A 17,460-nucleotide genomic window follows, 5' to 3' on the forward strand; every position below is an offset into this window, starting at 1 on the left:
GAGCAGGGAGCCCAATGCGGGGCTCAATCCCAGGACCCCGGGTTCACGGCCTGAGCTGAAGGCTGATTCCCCATGTACCAATAAATAAAAACATCCAAAGATAAGCTATTTGAAAATTACTTGCCATTGGTCAATAGTTGATGCCATGAATAAAGTTTAACATTTTCAGATATTTCTTTCTTATATCCATTCTCATTGTGAAATGAAGAGCCTCCATAAAGGAAAAGGCCTAAACGATAAAGTTAATCTTCAGCCTGTGGAAACACTTTTCTGGTTGGTAAATTCAGGAATATATCCCATAATGAGGCAACAGAAGGCTGCCCCTGCTATAGTAGTTGGTGTGGTCTAGTCTCCAGCTCCTTGGGGGTGACAATGGCATGTTTTCCTGTGAGAGACCATGATGGAGATGTCCTAGGTGTCCTCTTGCCCAGTCTTCAACCCTCAACCCCCTTGCCCAACATCAGTTCTGAAAATTTTCTGTGTTTGCCCTATTCAGCCAATTATATACATATTTCTTCTTTTCCAGATGAAACTGGAGCGAGCAGAGTGGGGCAATGACCTGCCTAGTGTGGAGTTGCAGCTGGAAACACAGCAGCACATCCACACCAATGTGGAAGAACTGGGCTCAAGTGTCAAAGAGGCCAGGTTGTATGAGGTTCGTGGCATTCAGAATCCATTATGGGAGGGTGTGGTGAGGTGGGGCAGGTAATGAAGTAGCTCACCAACGGTGCAGCTATTTCTGAGGAGAAGGGGGCTCTGGGGGCACCTGAGTGGCTCAGTTGGTTCAGCGTCTGACTCTTGATCTCAGCTCAGGTCTTGATCTCAGGATTGTGAGTTCAAGTTCCATGTTGGGCTCCACACTGGGTGTGGAGACTACTTAAAAACCAAACCAAACAAAAAAGACATAGGAGAAGGGGGTTCTGGAAAAGAATGATAACCATGAGCAGCACTTTACAACAAATTCCCTTTGCACATGAAGTGTCTCTTGCTCTTTGAAATACCCTTATGAGCAATGTATTTTTATTAACGCTTTTTTCTATTTTTTTTTTTTTAAGATTTTATTTATTTATTTGACAGAGACACAATGAGAGAGGGAACACAAGCAGGGGGCATGAGAGAGGGAGAAGCAGGCTTCCCACTGAGCAGGGAGCCCTATGTGGGGCTCGATCCCAGGACCCTGGGATCATGACCTGAGCTGAAGGCAGATGCTTAAGGACTGAGCCACCCAGGTGCCCCTTAACCCTTTTTTCTAAAAAGAATTGAGATACTGAAAGTTAAAGTCAAAATCAGTATGTAGTGGGTGCAGTTTCTAAACTCAGGCCCTCTGCTCCAAAACTTCATGCTCCTTCCACTTCACCTCCTGCCTGCAGGGAGAGCTGGTTTGGAGAAACTACTCACTCAGTCTTTCCCTGCCTCATTCTGTCCTCCCATTTGTAATTTCAACTTTTCCCTTCAAAAAAGCAATTGAGTAGTTTGGGAATCATCAGGCATAGGTTTTGCTAGAAACCTCCCAGAGTTACTGGAAGCACGAGATCTGTCAGCTGTATTCATCCCCACTGAACCGTCCCTCACCCAGTGCTGCCCCAGGCTTGGAAACCTGGCCCAGAGATTTGTTATCTCAACTAGCCAGTCCCTGTCTGTGTGCAGACATAGTTGAAACCATACTGGACGTAGAGTTTACTTACTTTTTCTCTAATATATCTTTATTTCATGCCTTTCTTATCAGGGAAAAATGTCCCAAAATTTCCATACCAGTTATGTTGAAACTCTTGGAAAGCTGGAGACACAGTATTGTAAACTGAAGGTAAGTTTTGGCTCTTTTGTTCTCTTCAGGGACGGTCCAGTTCCTTCCACACAACTGTCTTTGCTAATTCAGAAAGTTTATGGTTCAGCCCTGTTTTGGTTTTCTGTTTATTAGGTTATATCACTTACTTTGCAATTGTTCATATGTATTATAACATTTTCTCAATTTTCTTAGTGGATCAGAAACCATTGCCCCAGAAAGTTTTAATTAAGTAGAACCTGTCCTAGTTTCCGTGTTTCACCCAAGCAGTGACTATATGTGCTTTGAGACGCCAAAACTAAAAGTTTGAGATTAGTAGGAAGGAGACTCCTCTTCTGTCTCTTCTTTGTTCCTGTCTTTCGAGATTGTCCAGAGTAGGACAGGCCTTGGATCATTCTTCATTCAGGGAGCCCCACAAAAGCCTGGTGAGTTCTGAGTTCTTGCTAGGATTGACCAGGGCTCTGGGAGTCCTGTACCAAACTTGTACTAAATTTGAGTTCATGGAGAGGCACCCAGAGATGAAAAATCAAGGCTAAATTTGTTTCCTGGGTTGTTCTTTGCTTTGATGTCACATGTGCTATCTTCAACAGAGGAAAGCCTGGCAATCTAACCTCGTAATCCTTGCTTTGTCTAGGAAACTTCTAGCTTCCGGATGAGGCACCTTCAGAGCCTGCATAAGTTTGTCTCCAGAGCCACCGCTGAGTTGATCTGGTTGAATGAGAAGGAAGAGGAGGAACTAGCATATGATTGGAGTGACAACAATCCCAACATCTCAGCCAAGAGAAATTACTTCTCTGTGAGTCTTGCACAACAGACCTGTCATATTTATGTATTCGTAGAAGGAGACAGAGAGGCTAGTCTGTTGAAAGCTTGGATTTCTGGATTTGCATTCTGCGAGGTAGAAATAGGGACCTCCCTGCTTAAAGGCATCTGTGGGTGTGAGAAGTCTACATGGAGAGAGGGGAACCTGAACCCTAGAATGTATTTACTTAGAATGCATTTAGAAAGGCAGTGTCTTGGGGCGCCTGGGTGACTCAGTCAGTTAAGTACCTGCTTTTGGCTCAGGTCATGATCCTGGGATTGAGCTCTGCATCGGGCTCCCTGTTCAGTGGGGTGTCTGCTTCTCCCTCTCCCTATGCCCCTTCTCTCTCTCTCTCTCTCTCTCATTCTCTCTCTCAAATAAATTTAAAAAAAAGAAAGAAAGAAAGGCAATGTCTTGGACAAAGAGAGTTATCAGTCTGCAAGTTGAGTCATTTCAGAATAGCTTTGTGTTTAAGATGATAGGCTTTGGAGTGAAAGAGACCTGGGTTCAAATTCTTAATCCTCGGGCGCCTGGGTGGCTCAGTTGGTTGAGCGACTGCCTTCGGCTCAGGTCATGATCCTGGAGTCCCGGGATCGAGTCCCGCATCGGGCTCCCTGCTCGGCGGGGAGTCTGCTTCTCCCTCTGACTCTCCTTCCTCTCGTGCTCTCTGTCTCTCATTCTCTCTGTCTCAAATAAATAAATAAAAAATAAAATCTTAAAAAAAAAAAAATTCTTAATCCTCTACGTACTGACTCTGTGACCCTGGGGAAGTTATTTAATCTCTCTGGACCTCTATATAATGGGAAGATAGTACCACTTCAAAGGGTTGTGTAAAAGATTGACTAGCTAATATAGGCAAAGCACTTAGTGTAGGGTTTAGATATTGTTTAATTGAGGTATACTCTTGGCTTCTCACAAATTCTTAATTCTCTTAAATTCATTTAATAATTTTTTGGTCAAAAATCTTCATTTGTAAAATGGGAAGGGAAATTCAGCATTGAACAATGGTATAATACTTTTTATTCTTTTTCAGTGAATACAGGTAGGGTCATTTTTTGCTAAGTGTATTTCCACATCTCAGAGGTTTTTAACGATTTTGTAAACTCTATGCAAATAGGAAACTTTTTTACTAACACTTACTTTAGATACTTTTTAATTCCATTAGAGTTTAAAAAATATAAACATCTCCTGATTGGAGAATGGTATATGATTCTTCTGTAGTAAAGGAGAAAGAATAGATGTTATAACACAGAAAACAGTCTGTCCGAGAATGGGAATTAGGCTGTGGTAAAGATAAAAAGAAAGTGCTTAGGGCGCCTGGGTGGCTCAGTCATTAAGCGTCTGCCTTCGGCTCAGGTCATGACCCCAGGGTCCTGGGATTGAGCCCCACATCGGACTCCCTGCTCCGCAGGAAGCCTGCTTCTCCCTCTCCCACTCCCCCTGCTTGTGTTCCCTCTCTCGCTGTGTCTCTCTCTGTCGAAAAAATAAATAAAATCTTAAAAAAAAAAAGAAAGTGCTTACAAAGAAGGGATCAGATCTGACGGCAGGAATCAGTACCCAGCTTCGTAGAAGAGCTAGCATCTAAGTTGGGTCCTGTAATATTAACAGAATTTAAAGCCAGAGGGCACTGCAGGCTGATAGGACAGTCTGAACAAAGCCCGCCAGTCAGTGATGGGGATCTAAGGGTGTATCAGGTACCGTGTTAGGCCAGTGGGGCCAAGAACCAGCCCCGCCTGCCAAGTTATCTCCTTCCTCTGCCTCCTGTGCTCGCCCCGTGTTCCCTGCTTCCTCAGGTCTGGCCCAGGTCCCATATCTTTGTGAATCATTCTCCAATAATTCTAGCATTTTTGCTCTTCTCTGAAACCCTCTGGCATGTGCTGTTTACTCCTCTCATTTTGGCGCTCACCCTATGTTGGAGGCTCCTTTAAAGTCAGGCAGGGAACCCAGCCTTTAATAGCACTTACTGCATACAACTGAATTCAATTTTCAGGAGTTGACAATGCAACTGGAGGAGAAACAGGATGTGTTTCGGTCTCTACAAGATACAGCAGAGTTGCTGTCACTTGAGAACCACCCAGCCAAGCAGACTGTGGAGGTATGTGACTTGAGAATGTGTAGGGGTCAGGTGCTCAGAGGTTGTCATCAGAGAAGCATTCAAACCCGAGACTTTGTTCTCCTGCAACACCTGGAGGAAGTGTCCGTGATCGTTTGTCTTGGATCCTCTCTCTTGTCATCCCAGTCCCCAAAAGACTACAAACAAAGGAGAGAATGCGATGAGAAACCAAAAGAGCTATAGACTCCTATTGAACCATATTTCTTCAAATAAGCATCCAGGCAGATCCTGTCTCCTGTTGGTGTGGTGCCTTTGCCCAGAAAAGAGATAAAGTGGAGGAATCTGGGAGGGATTTATTTTATGTCCAGGTTTTGCTGATCATTTACAACTGACCCTTGAACAACATGGGTTTGAACTGTCCGGGCCCAATTATATGGGGATTTTTTTTTTTTTTAATAAATACCATATAGTACTGTAAATGTATTTTCTCTTCCTTATGATATTTTTTAGTAACATTTTCTTTGCTGTAGCTTACTTTATTGCAAGTATATAGTATATATATATAGTATATGATATGTGTAATGCACAAAACAGGTGTTTATTGACTGTGTTATCAGTAAAGCTTCCAGTCAAAAGCAGGCTGTTAGTTAACGTTTTTGGGGAGTCAGAAGTTACATGTGGATTTCTGACTGCACGGGGTTCGGTGCCCCTAGCCCCTCCATTGTTCAAGGGTCAGCTGGGGTTGCAGTTGAGCACGAGAGAGGCCTTTTCTATGTAGCCTGTGTTGGACGAAAGGCAAGCCTGTTTCTGATGGCAAGCGCTCAGCCGATGCCCGTCAGGTATCTCCGTGTATCTTGGGCTGGCCTGTCACTGGCGGAGCTGTGCTTGGAAGAGAGCATTGCACGCAGACGTTGTTAAGCCCTGCCCTTCTGTGTGTGCGTTCCGTTGCTGCAGGCTTACAGTGCCGCCGCCCAGTCCCAGTTGCAGTGGATGAAGCAGCTGTGCTTGTGTGTCGAGCAGCATGTAAAAGAGAATACTGCTTACTTTCAGGTATGTGGACTTTGTGTGTCTGTGTGAATGTGTGTGTGTGTGCACAACCCCGCATGGGGAAGAGGTGGGGTGAAACAGATCTCCATCAGTTAACCTGTGCTGTGTAAACCACCACCCCAAAGCACAGCTGCCTAGAACAACAATCCTTTAGCCAGCTCTTGGTCCTGTGGGTTGGTAATTGGGGCTAGGCTCCGCTGAGATGAGAAAAGATGGTTTTTCTTATCTTGCCTAGAGTATGGATGGTTGCAGGCAGCTGGCAGGCAGGCGAGGGGCTGGTGGGTCCCAAAGAGCATCACATCCTTGTCAGACGGTTGGTTGGGGTGGTGGGACAAGTCCATATACAAGTCTGTAGCATCTAATAGGTTCTCCTGGGCTTCACGGAGTAGTTACGTTCCACAAACAGCCAGAGAGAGCAAGCCCCAGGGCTCAAGCCCCAGGGCTCAAGCCCTTTCCTCTGCTGTCACATTTATTAATGTGTCATTGGCCAAAGCAAGTCACGTGCCTATATGCCCAGCTTCAAGGCGAAAAGTAGACCCTCCCTCTTGATGGGACAAGCTGTAAAACATCAGGACCATTTTCCTTTCTTCAGTCGATCCCAACATCGAGAACATACTCCTTGTTTTCAGGTGAGGGTGGCAGGAGGAAATAAGCTGTTACCTCTATTTGGGTTTGCCCTAAATGAAATAATCTTCCTGATCATTTTGTTACCTTATCAATGGATTGGAACATTTGATCACTCAGCCTCTAGGCTTTTCTTGATGTCTGCCTCACAGCCAAGTGTTGTCACTAGCAGCGTTTCCGAGGAGAGGAAGCCGACTGACTTTCCCATAGGGTGCCATAGGCTTTGGGGTTGTCATCACTAATATTTCCCGGACGTGGCATTTTAAGCCCTTGGTTTCTACTTCTGTGGACTATGTAATGCAGCATCGGTAATCCAGGAGAGTCATCAGTTCTGCTCAGCTCTGCACGGGGAGATTGCTCTTTCTCGGTTAACATCCTTGTGTTATGATGAGTTGCACATGAGGTACCCCTCCACTCCCCACAGTTCTTCAGTGATGCACGGGACCTGGAGTCATTTTTGAAGAACCTCCAAGACTCCATCAAACGAAAATACTCCTGTGACCACAACACCAGCTTATCTCGCCTCGAGGACCTGCTCCAGGACTCCATGGTGGGTGTTGCATCAGCGGGATGATTTCTTCTGAGAAACAGAGTAAACCATCCCAGCTGCTGCTGTTTATATCCTTGAACGCTCCAGGGCAGTGGGTCATTACTATACGGTCTGGCTCATGTTCAAATAGAGTTTAACCCCAATTTTGTTTTTTTTCTTTTTTTTTTCTTTTCTTTCTGTAAAAAAAAGTTGCTAATAAGATTCCTTTGGGTATGCTATTGAAGTAACAGCCTAGTCCTCTCCTCTTGAGCCACTTAGTGCTCAGCATACTTTCTTTGCATCGTTCCTATTTTAATTCAGTAGTTGGGACCAACTATGAGGTGTAGAGCATGAAAAATAGAGTTGAAGGGGATTAGGTGACATCAAATTCTTTTTTACTCCCTCATGCAAAGAGAATTAAAACCAAATCAATGAACTAGACCTGAGCCAAATTTTTCCTTGTCGGTAATTTTGTTTTGGTAAAATGAGATATTAGAATTTTGATTTTAACTAAGGATGACATTAAAATCTTACTTAGATATCATGCAATATTTATATGTAGCAATATTAACTTAAAAAAATTTTGTATCTAGTATTTAATCCAAATCAATTTTATATTCATTTTCTCCAATGAATTATTCTTTCAGGAATGCTGGTAATAAAATCAGAGCAGGACTGTTTACATGTATTGAATGTATATTACACAGAGTTGGCAAGACAAGGCTCCAACTACATCCCAAATTAAGATAGAAGAGTATGTAATAGGGAAATTATTTTTTCTATATGAGAAGCAGGGGACTCTCATTTCAGTAGAAAATTATAGGTAAGAGAACCAGAATAACCCAAAACCGTCATTTTTTTCTTGAGTGAGACTTGGGTATTTGTGAACATTGGTTGATTATTTATTGATTTATTTTTACACTTTCAGGTGTTATTAACCTGTGAATGGGTTCACATTCAGTGTTTCACCTGGGCAAATAATCTGTTAATTTAATTAACTTGGAATGAAGGATAAAAGCCTGACGTTTTAGATGTTGTCTCTAGAATGTCTCTCTTGGAGGTCCTTCAAGTATGAAGGAGGAATATAATAATCCTTGGCTATTATCTCCTCCCTTCCACAGAGTACCTTCCTGTCTTAGGGTAACTCCTCTGCAATTGTTGTCCTATCTTCTCTTCTCGAGGGTCGCTGCTCTGTTCCCTCCTCTCCAGGTCAGGGGCCTCGGGTTGGCGGCGTCATCTGGGCATGAAGTCACCTGAGTCTGCTCCTCAGCTTTTCCTCAGCTTGTCCGTCAGGTTCGGGAGCATCTGTCATGGCTTCTGGTTCTTTTCAGAACTTTTACCACGCTGAGCACTTGGTCTCTGGAACTTGAGATGTTTGGCTGTGGGTTAGACAGAAATTGACATCTTTATTGCAAGGACACGGAAATGGGTAGACCAGCTCTCAAGTATGGAACAGTGTGGCTGTCTCCCTGATATATTCCATTCCTCTTTCTTAACTAATAAGTTAAAGTTGTATTTCTTCCAATCATGCTCCCGGGGACAGGCACAGGTAGTTTATTTAAGCATTTCTTTTTCTTTACTTGCATATTCTTAATTCTTTAATGGCATTTCTTAACATTATTAACTCTTTACTCTCATCACATCTACTTCCATCCTAAGAAAGCCCTCTTCTAAGGACTTTTTATACCTCAAAATGGGCTTGACACATCCTGGTAATACATGAAAGTTATCTTTTACTCTCTAACACAATTGGTAGTAGATTGCTACCAATTTTGTGGGCAAGAAGTTCATTAGTTTTTAAGATAATGGGGTTTGCAGAGACTTGAGAGCTTCAATTTTGCATGATACTTCTTTCAAATTAGTCAAATTTACGTGACTGTGGCACAGCAAGACACGAAAAGGTAAATCCTAAATCATTTGTAATGATGTCTTCACCAACAGCATCAGTTTATAAATTGTTGGTGGAAGAGCTAAGATCTTTCTCTACAAAGTTTGACTCAATTTAAGAAAGTAAAATATTAGTAGTAGAGCTTGGGAGGTATAATTATTTAAAAATTTCCTAAAGAGCGCAATTCTGGCTTCTCCTAAGCAGAAGGCAAGAACTGGCTTCTACCAGTAAGAAAGCTAATAATAATAATAATAATAATAATAATAGCAACAGCAACGTTGTTATTATTGTTCTTAAACTTCCATGCTTTCTGAACCTTATTTGGGGAAATCCTGTGTTAGCTGTGTTTATCTGTATTTGGCAGCTGGCAATTCTTTTTGTTTTATGTTTTTATTATTTTTGCATGTGGCTTCATGATTCATTGAAAAGGGCACAAGGAGAAAGCTGAACAATTTGAGTACAAAAGCACTTGGTGGAAGACAAATATCCTCTCCTTGTTTCTTTATCTTTGTATTTCTAAGATGGCTCCACCATGGGTCCCTGCTTAACTGAGAAATGACATTCTCTGAGGGAGTGGAGCACTCAGTTTTCTTTGTTGACTCAGTCACCCTGAGTAGCAACATTAATGTCTTCTTGTGTTTCTTCTCACTTTGTAGGATGAAAAGGAGCAGCTTATACAGTCCAAGAGTTCTGTTGCCAGTCTTGTTGGGAGATCAAAAACCATTGTTCAGCTAAAGCCACGAAGTCCCGACCACGTGCTGAAGAGCACCATTTCTGTGAAGGCTGTCTGTGACTACCGGCAGATAGAGGTGAGGAGATGGAAGGGGCGCCTCTGACTCCAGAGGAAAGGAAGGGAGAAGCAAAGCCTTCGGTTAGGGTTATGATAGGGAGAGGTCCGATGGTAGAGGGATTTTGTTTTGTTTTGTTTTGTTTTAATTAGAACTTAAACATACTTTAAAAAAAAAAAAAAAAAACCCGAACTCTACAGTCTTGACCTGCTTCCTGCCTCAGAGATTGGCATCATCATCCGCCCCATATCCTAAGTGGCGTCAGAAATGGTACTTTATAGCACCTGAGCAATACCTTTGGCTTTTCCCCTCTTATCCCCTACAACTGGTAGGACTACCAAATCAGTATCAACCTGTAGATAAATATCCCTTAGATGTACTTCTTTCTGTCTTTGCAGCTACTACCCTAAGTTAGACCGTCCATTTCTTTCACTTGGATCATGGCGTCACCTCCCCAATTCAATGCATTCTTTATCTTTCCACCAGCATGATCTTTTTTTTTTTTTTTTTAAGATTCACTCATTTATTTTAGAGAGAGAGAGAGAGCACATGAGCGGGGTAGGGGCAGAGGGAGAGAGAGAAAGAAGAGAGAGAGAGAATCCTCAAGCAGACCCCCTGCTGAGAGCAGAGCTCAAAGCAGGGCTCAATCCCAAGACCCCAAGATCATGACCTGAGCTGAAATCAACAGTCGGCCACCCAACCGACTGAGCCACCCAGGTGCCCCCCAGCATGATCTTTTTTTTTTAAGTTATTCCCCTGCTTACATCCTACAATTCCTAAATTCCTTAATGTGGCTTCAAGGTCCTGAATAATCTTTCTTTACCTCTCTAGGCAAGACTGGGTCATTGTCCCTTTCATGCATTCCTTGGTAAATTTCATTTTCCACACAGTATTGTAACTCTATACCCCACCAGAATGTGTGGAATATAGACCATGTTTATCAGTTTACCATTTTACCATTCTTATGTCCAATGGCCCACCGAAATTCCAGGCACATACTAGGCTCAGTAGATATTTGTAATGCAAAGGAATGAACTTGTCTGGCACTTTTCTGCGTCTCAGTATTTCTGTCTATAAAATAGGGATGGTAATGTTGGTTACTTATTTCCCAAGGGGAAGAGTTGATGATTCCAAAATGCTTAAACCTTTTCAGGGATTTGAGTGGGACGACAAGAAGGGAGGAAGAGGGAGTATCACAAGAGCAAAGTTATGATTATTCGTGTCCCTTTAACTTTTTTTTTATTATGTTATGTTAATCACCATACATTACATCATTAGTTTTTGTTTTTTTTTTTTAAGATTTTATTTATTTATTTGACAGACAGAGACACAGCGAGAGAGGGAACACAAGCAGGGGGAGTGGGAGAGGGAGAAGCAGGCTTCCCGCCGAGCAGGGAGCCCGATGCGGGGCTCGATCCCAGGACCCTGGGATCATGACCTGAGCCGAAGGCAGATGCTTAACGACTGAGCCACCCAGGCGCCCCACATCATTAGTTTTTGATGTAGTGTTCCATGATTCATTGTTTGTGTATAACACCTAGTGCTCCATGCAGTACGTGCCCTCTTTAATACCCATCACCAGGCTAACCCATCCCCCCAACCCCCCTCCCCTCTATCGTGTCACTTTAACTTTTACCCCGATGGTTGTAGATGCAGAGAGATAGCTCTTGGAGGTCTTAAGACAGTCTCCTTATAACTTTCATAATATCATAATGGGTTGTTGGTTTATCCGTTAGCAATAACTTGTGAGTTTTTCTCTCTAGATCACCATCTGCAAGAACGATGAGTGTGTATTGGAAGATAATTCGCAGCGGACCAAGTGGAAGGTGATCAGCCCCACAGGGAATGAGGCGATGGTGCCATCGGTCTGTTTCCTCATCCCCTCACCCAATAAGGATGCCATTGAGATGGCTACCAGGTAACTTCGCTCAGCTGCCACCTGGGCTGCTTGGCCTGAGTAAGCTGGTGGAGGGATGAATCTGCATTTGTGATCTTAAACAGAGCAGCAAGGTTTTAAAATTTCTTCTGGGAAAGGCCTCTAGTTAAGATACCAAATCTTTCACTGGCAGCTACATTGTAGCTTTTCAGTAAATGCTGATGTTCAATTGAGCTATATTCAGTGATCATTCTTGAGTTAAACAGTTTACTCTTAGAAGACCGATTTTTATATTGATAGTTAATTTTCTTCTTTATATTTTATTAATGCCATATACATACATATTTTTAAAAGCTGAATTATACCATGAAGCGTATAAGAAAACCCACCCACCCTAGAGTCCTACTTTCCCTAGTTTGCTATTTTCAACTATTGATTTTGATACCACTGAAATTTTAGTGGGATTTTTGGAGAGGGAAGATAAACTAATGGGTTTAAGGTCTCTTATTTAAGTTAAGTCCTGGCTTCTAGTTTTGCATCCTGTTCTTTGTATCTCACATTTCTTGACTTGAAGAAATTCAAGGTAATGTGGTATGTGTGTTGAATATGTCTGTGTATTTGTGAGTTTGTAAGTCTTCCAGAATTTGAGATTGAATTAGGCATGCGATGCTTTAGAAAAAAAATTTCTCCAGTCCTTCATACTGCAGTTTTATTTTTTTATTTTTAATATGCCAGATGACTTTTTAAGTTACTCTTAACTTTCAAACATCTTAGCAGTTTTGTGAATGTATAGACCACAGCAATGTACTTTTTAAGCATTGATATTACCATTTTTCAACAATTCCAGATGGGGTTATTTTATTTCTACTTTTCTCTATTACTTTTCTTCATGGATATATCTTCTCACTTCTCATGATTATATATGGATCACATTTATAAGACTCCTGAACATATGCTGACATCATAGACATGATACTATAGTAAATCCAGATTGTTTGAATATCTCAGTTAATTTTGTTCTAAAGATTGTCATGTTAGTATTTGATTCCTTGCCTTTCTCTGCTCAGCCTACAAACCCAGTTCTGCTAAGGCAATCACATCTTCCCCCAGAAGTTCTCTAATGTGGAGTTCAAGTTTTAAAAGCTACAGCCAGGTTCTCTGTTGTTTCTAGGGTGGAGCAGTCTTATCAGAAAGTGATGTCCCTTTGGCATCAGCTACATGTTAACACCAAAAGCCTTATCTCCTGGAACTATCTGAGGAAGGACCTTGACGTTATAAAGACCTGGAACCTGGAAAAGGTAAGTGTGAAAGCCTTATCTCAGGCTCATGTCCTATTGGCAAGCTTTTTTCAGAAGGAACTTTTTCTCATTACTGTGAGACTCCTACCCACCCAAAAGGAGTAGAGTGGAGTCGGGGATAGTGTTTCAGGATTAGGGGGTCCTAAGAACTAAAAACAGCAGCCTGAATGGTCAAGGAAATTCCTGATGAAGATAAATGGCATCTTCGGTCTTTTTGGCCAACCGAGGTTGTAGGCTCCTCACTCTGCAGGACAAGTGGCTCTTATGTAAGTGTGTATGTAGTAGAGGAATACTGGTGAATTAACCATTAGGAAGGATTGTGTCCAGAGGGAACCGTGGGTGCTTCTGGGGTGCTGGTAAGATTGTTTCTTGATCTGAATGCTGATTACATGGATAAGTTCTGTTTCTGAGAAATCAACATGTTTGCAATTTATGCTGTGTGCACCTGATTTGTATATATGTTAAACATCAATAAAAAGGAGAAATAGAGAAAGTATTATGTTCCCATTCTACTGAAATTTCTTCTTCTTTTTTTTTTTTCTCTTTAGCTTCGATCCTCAGCACCAGGGGAGTGCCACCAGGTTATGAAGAACCTCCAGGCCCACTATGAAGACTTCCTGCAGGATAGCCGTGACTCTCTGCTCTTCTCAGTGGCTGATCGTTTGCGCTTGGAAGAGGAGGTGGAGGCTTGTAAAACCCACTTCCAGCACCTGATGAAGTCCATAGAGAATGGTGTGTGCCTTGGGAAAAGGGAGAGGAGTGGTGGATTGAGAGCCCTGAAGGGTGCTACTAGACCTTCATGGAGACTAGAAAGTACCACCTTTTACCATTTGAGTGGGTCAAAACTTGAGATAGGGAAAAACTTACAGAGATGAATTCTCAAAATCAGATCATGGACAAAGAGGCCCTATTTCACTCATTATTGCTAGTCAACTGTCACATTTTCTTGTGGACATGTTTAGATCCTTAAAGATGAGTATATAATGCAGGGAATTTAGGATCAGGCGAAAGGTTCCCCCCATATAAGGCCTTGCTTTCATTTGTGGAATATCAGGTGTGCTGCCCTCTATCCAAGGGTGAATCTGTTCTCAGGTTTGTTGATCTCTGTTGTGGTGCTTAATGGTATCCTGTGCTTGTGCATTTTACAGAGGACAAAGAGGAAACTGTGGCCAAGATGTACATTTCAGAGCTGAAGAATATCCGACTACACCTGGAGGAGTGTGAACAGCGGCTGGTCAGACGAATTCAGTCTCCAGCCAGTTCCAGGACTGACAAAGATGCCCGGCAGGACAATGCATTAAGGATTGCAGAGCAAGAGGTAAGCCTGAAGAGCAGGGTGGGTGCTGGCTGCAGTGTAAATGCTTTCAGAGTGAATTGGATGGCAAGACAATATGGAGCTTAAGAAATAAGGCAGTAGACTCATGGCATTCCTACTTGAGAATTCTTCCTTGCAGGCTGCAGATGCCTTTTATCTATGGCAAAGCATGATTTCAGCTCCCACTGTGTTGCTGACTGTTGATTAGTTTTCTGCACAGCTGGGAAGGCAAACAGACTGGCACATTGCTCTAAGCACTGCATTTGGGCTACATGTTTTAAGATGACTTATCAGAGATGCTGCTTTCTGCTCTATCCCTGATGTGCATGTGTTACTTTCTGTGACATGGTTGCTGTCAGCAATAGGATACAGAAAAATATTAAGGAAAGACTCAGATTCTACTCTAGGCTCTTATGCACACTTGACTTTTAGCAAGTTAACTCTCATCCCAGTTTCCTTTCTTAAAAAATGGAGATAATGGGGCGCCTGGGTGGCTCAGTTGGTTAAGCGAGTGCCTTCGGCTCAGGTCATGATCCTGGAGTCCCGGGATCGAGTCCCGCATTGGGCTCCCTGCTCGGCAGGGAGTCTGCTTCTCCTTCTGACCCTCCTCCCTCTCATGCTCTCTGTCTCTCATTCTCTCTCTCTCAAATAAATAAAATCTTAAAAAAAAAAAAATTATAAAAAAAATGGAGATAATGCATGAGTCCAAACTGTATCACTTCCTAAATTTTGGAAAACTTCTGGAAGTTAAGTGATATAGTATGTATAATGAGTTTCCTGGAAAAGTGAAATGCCATCAAAATGTAGAGTAGTATTTTTGAAGTAAAAGCAAATATTAATGGCTTTGTTACGTGCTCATAGGCATGTAAAGAGAGTAAGCCAAAGTCCTCACTTTTGGCTTTTGCTGTACTTCAGGATAAAATGTTGAAGTCACAATTAGGACCTTTAGTATAAGAGATATCATAAGATAGTACCATTGGTATTTGCAGGTTTAGAAGCAAACATTGCTATAGAAATTCAGAGTATTGCTAAACCATTTCTACTTGGGACCATAGGAGAGAGCTCTATGAAGAATAGTAGATTGATCTGGGAGCTTAAAGGAATGGAACGGACTGGCTAAATTAGGAGGATTAATTTTTCTTACCTTCCTCAGTTATTCCTAAGCTTGAAGAAGAGGATGAGAGGGCAGCATAATTTTGTTTGATCATATAAACCTATAATTTTCATACTGAAACTTTAGTTTTCTCTAGTCATCTGAAATCTGTTTGTCCCAGCAAAATAGAACATTCAAGAAATGTTCATATTCAGCTCTTCTGAAGGACTTTCTTTTTTTGGATTAACTTTTTATTTTGAAGTAGTTTCAGTATACAGAAAATTTTTTATTGTCATATAGCCTTCACCTAGATCCCACAAATGTTGACATTTTTCTCTATTTGCTCTATCATTTTTTCTATAAATGTACATTATAATCTTTTTCTTTTCTCGAGAGTGAGTTCTGTACATGATGCTGTTTTATCCCTAAATACTTTAGTGTGCATTTCCAAAAATGAAGGGTAGTCTCTCTCTTTTTTTTAAGGGTTTATTAATTTATTTGAGAGAGAGAGAGAGAGATAACATGCATGTGTAAATTGGGGGGAGGGGCAGAGGGAGAGGGAGAGAGAGAATTTCAAACAGATTCCCCCTGCTGAGTGCAGAGCCCAACATGGGGCTTGATCTCAGGACCCTGAGATCATGACCTGAGCTGAAATTGAGAGTTGGCTGCTTAAAGGACTGAGCCACCCAGGCGCCCCAGGGTAATCTCTTATGTAACCAGAGGACAATGATTAAAATCAGGAAATGAACATTGATATAATGCTGTTATCTAAGACTTCATTAAAATTTCATCAGTTGACCAAATAATGCCTTTTTTGGGTATGCCCCCCCCCCACACACCAAAGAATGTGGGTTTTTTTTTTTAAAGATTTTATTTATTTATTTGAGAGAGAGAGAATGAGAGAAAGAACATGAGAGGGGGGAGGGTCAGAGGGAGAAGAGACTCTCCACTGAGCAGGGAGCCTGAGGTGGGACTTCGCTGCACACATCCCTGGAGTCCCAGGATCATGACCTGAACCGAAGGCAAGTCTCTTAACCAACTGAGCCACCCAGTCGCCCCACACCAAAGAATATTTTTAGGACAGGACTCAATCCAGTACTTAGTCACACATTGTGTTTAGTTGCTACGTCTCTTTAAATTTCCTTAACCTGAAACAATTTCTCGATTTTTCATCATCTTTCATGCCCCTAACATTTGTGAAGAGTGCAGGTCATTTATTTTGTAGAATGTTCCTTTATTTGTGTTTATCTGAGGGTTCTCCATGATTAGATATAGGTTACATGTTTTTGGCAGGAATACTACAGAAATGATTTTGTGTCCTCAATGCATGATATCAGGAGGCATGTGATGTTGATTTGTCCCATTACTGCTGATAACTTGTATCGCTTGTTGCTCTTTTCCCCTTTGTAATTACTAAGCATATTGTGGGGAGATACTTTGAGACTATATAAATATCCTGTTTTATATCACACCTTCACCAACTATTTTAGCATTTCGTGTTGATTCTTGACTGAATTAATTGGTATCACTCTTGCCAAAAGGTGATTTTCTAATTCTGTTATTCCTTTTACATTACATTATTCCTATTTAATATTTACATTATTCCTATTACATTATAATAGAATAAATTTCTATTCTATCTAAAGGGAAGAGCTTGCCTCCCTTCCTCCTTTCTTCCTTCTTTAGGTCAGTATGGACTTACGGATTCTTATGTTATTTAAGGTTTATACATTGTTATTGTCTTTATTTTGATACTCAGAATTTCCCAAATTTAGCCATTGGGAGTCCCTTCAAGTTGGCATCTATGTCATTTTAACCTGTCCCCACCATTCTTTGAGTGCTTTCTTATTTCTCAACAAAACAAAATATTCCAGGTTCATCTTGCCTTTGCCAGCCCAACCTCTGTAATGAGCCATTTCTCCAAGGAGTCCCACTTCCTTTAGTTGGAGAATACTATTTAGAAACCAAGATCTGGGTGCTGAGTGTGCTCATTATTATTGGGGTGTCATTGTCACTAGGTCTGCTCAGCCAATAGAACTAGAAAAATACATACTTACAAACACGGATATGCATACACACATACAAAAACACCCCTGTGTCACATACACACATTTATATACATTCATATATGTGTATATATATGTGTAACTATATTCATATGAATGTATCACAAAGGTGATATATTGATATCAATATATTTATCAATCTCTCTCTGTCTCACACACACACACACACGCACACACACAGAGACATAACTATGAATTCATATGCATCTATCTTCATCTGGTTCCAAACTAGTACCACAGGGTTCATTCTAACCTCTCTTCTTTTCATATTTGTAACTCCCTTCCCCAAGACTGAAAA

The 17,460-nt window shown here is 41.6% G+C and overlaps 1 protein-coding gene across 2 annotated transcripts in view; it reads left to right on the plus strand.

Moving 5' to 3' along the window:
• Nucleotides 1-17,460, plus strand: part of MACF1 (microtubule actin crosslinking factor 1) — a 338,451-nt gene that overhangs the window by 178,970 nt on the left and 142,021 nt on the right. For both annotated transcript variants that reach the window (XM_044914486.1, XM_044914485.1), the window contains 11 exons: nt 527-655; nt 1,727-1,804; nt 2,418-2,579; nt 4,576-4,680; nt 5,593-5,688; nt 6,734-6,859; nt 9,383-9,535; nt 11,278-11,432; nt 12,562-12,688; nt 13,237-13,420; nt 13,837-14,006. In XM_044914486.1, the coding sequence (XP_044770421.1) occupies nt 527-655; nt 1,727-1,804; nt 2,418-2,579; nt 4,576-4,680; nt 5,593-5,688; nt 6,734-6,859; nt 9,383-9,535; nt 11,278-11,432; nt 12,562-12,688; nt 13,237-13,420; nt 13,837-14,006 (1,485 nt within the window). The remainder of the gene's footprint in view (nt 1-526; nt 656-1,726; nt 1,805-2,417; nt 2,580-4,575; nt 4,681-5,592; nt 5,689-6,733; nt 6,860-9,382; nt 9,536-11,277; nt 11,433-12,561; nt 12,689-13,236; nt 13,421-13,836; nt 14,007-17,460) is intronic.

This window comes from Neomonachus schauinslandi, chromosome 4 (assembly GCF_002201575.2).
Source record: "Neomonachus schauinslandi chromosome 4, ASM220157v2, whole genome shotgun sequence".
Lineage (NCBI taxonomy): Eukaryota > Metazoa > Chordata > Mammalia > Carnivora > Phocidae > Neomonachus > Neomonachus schauinslandi.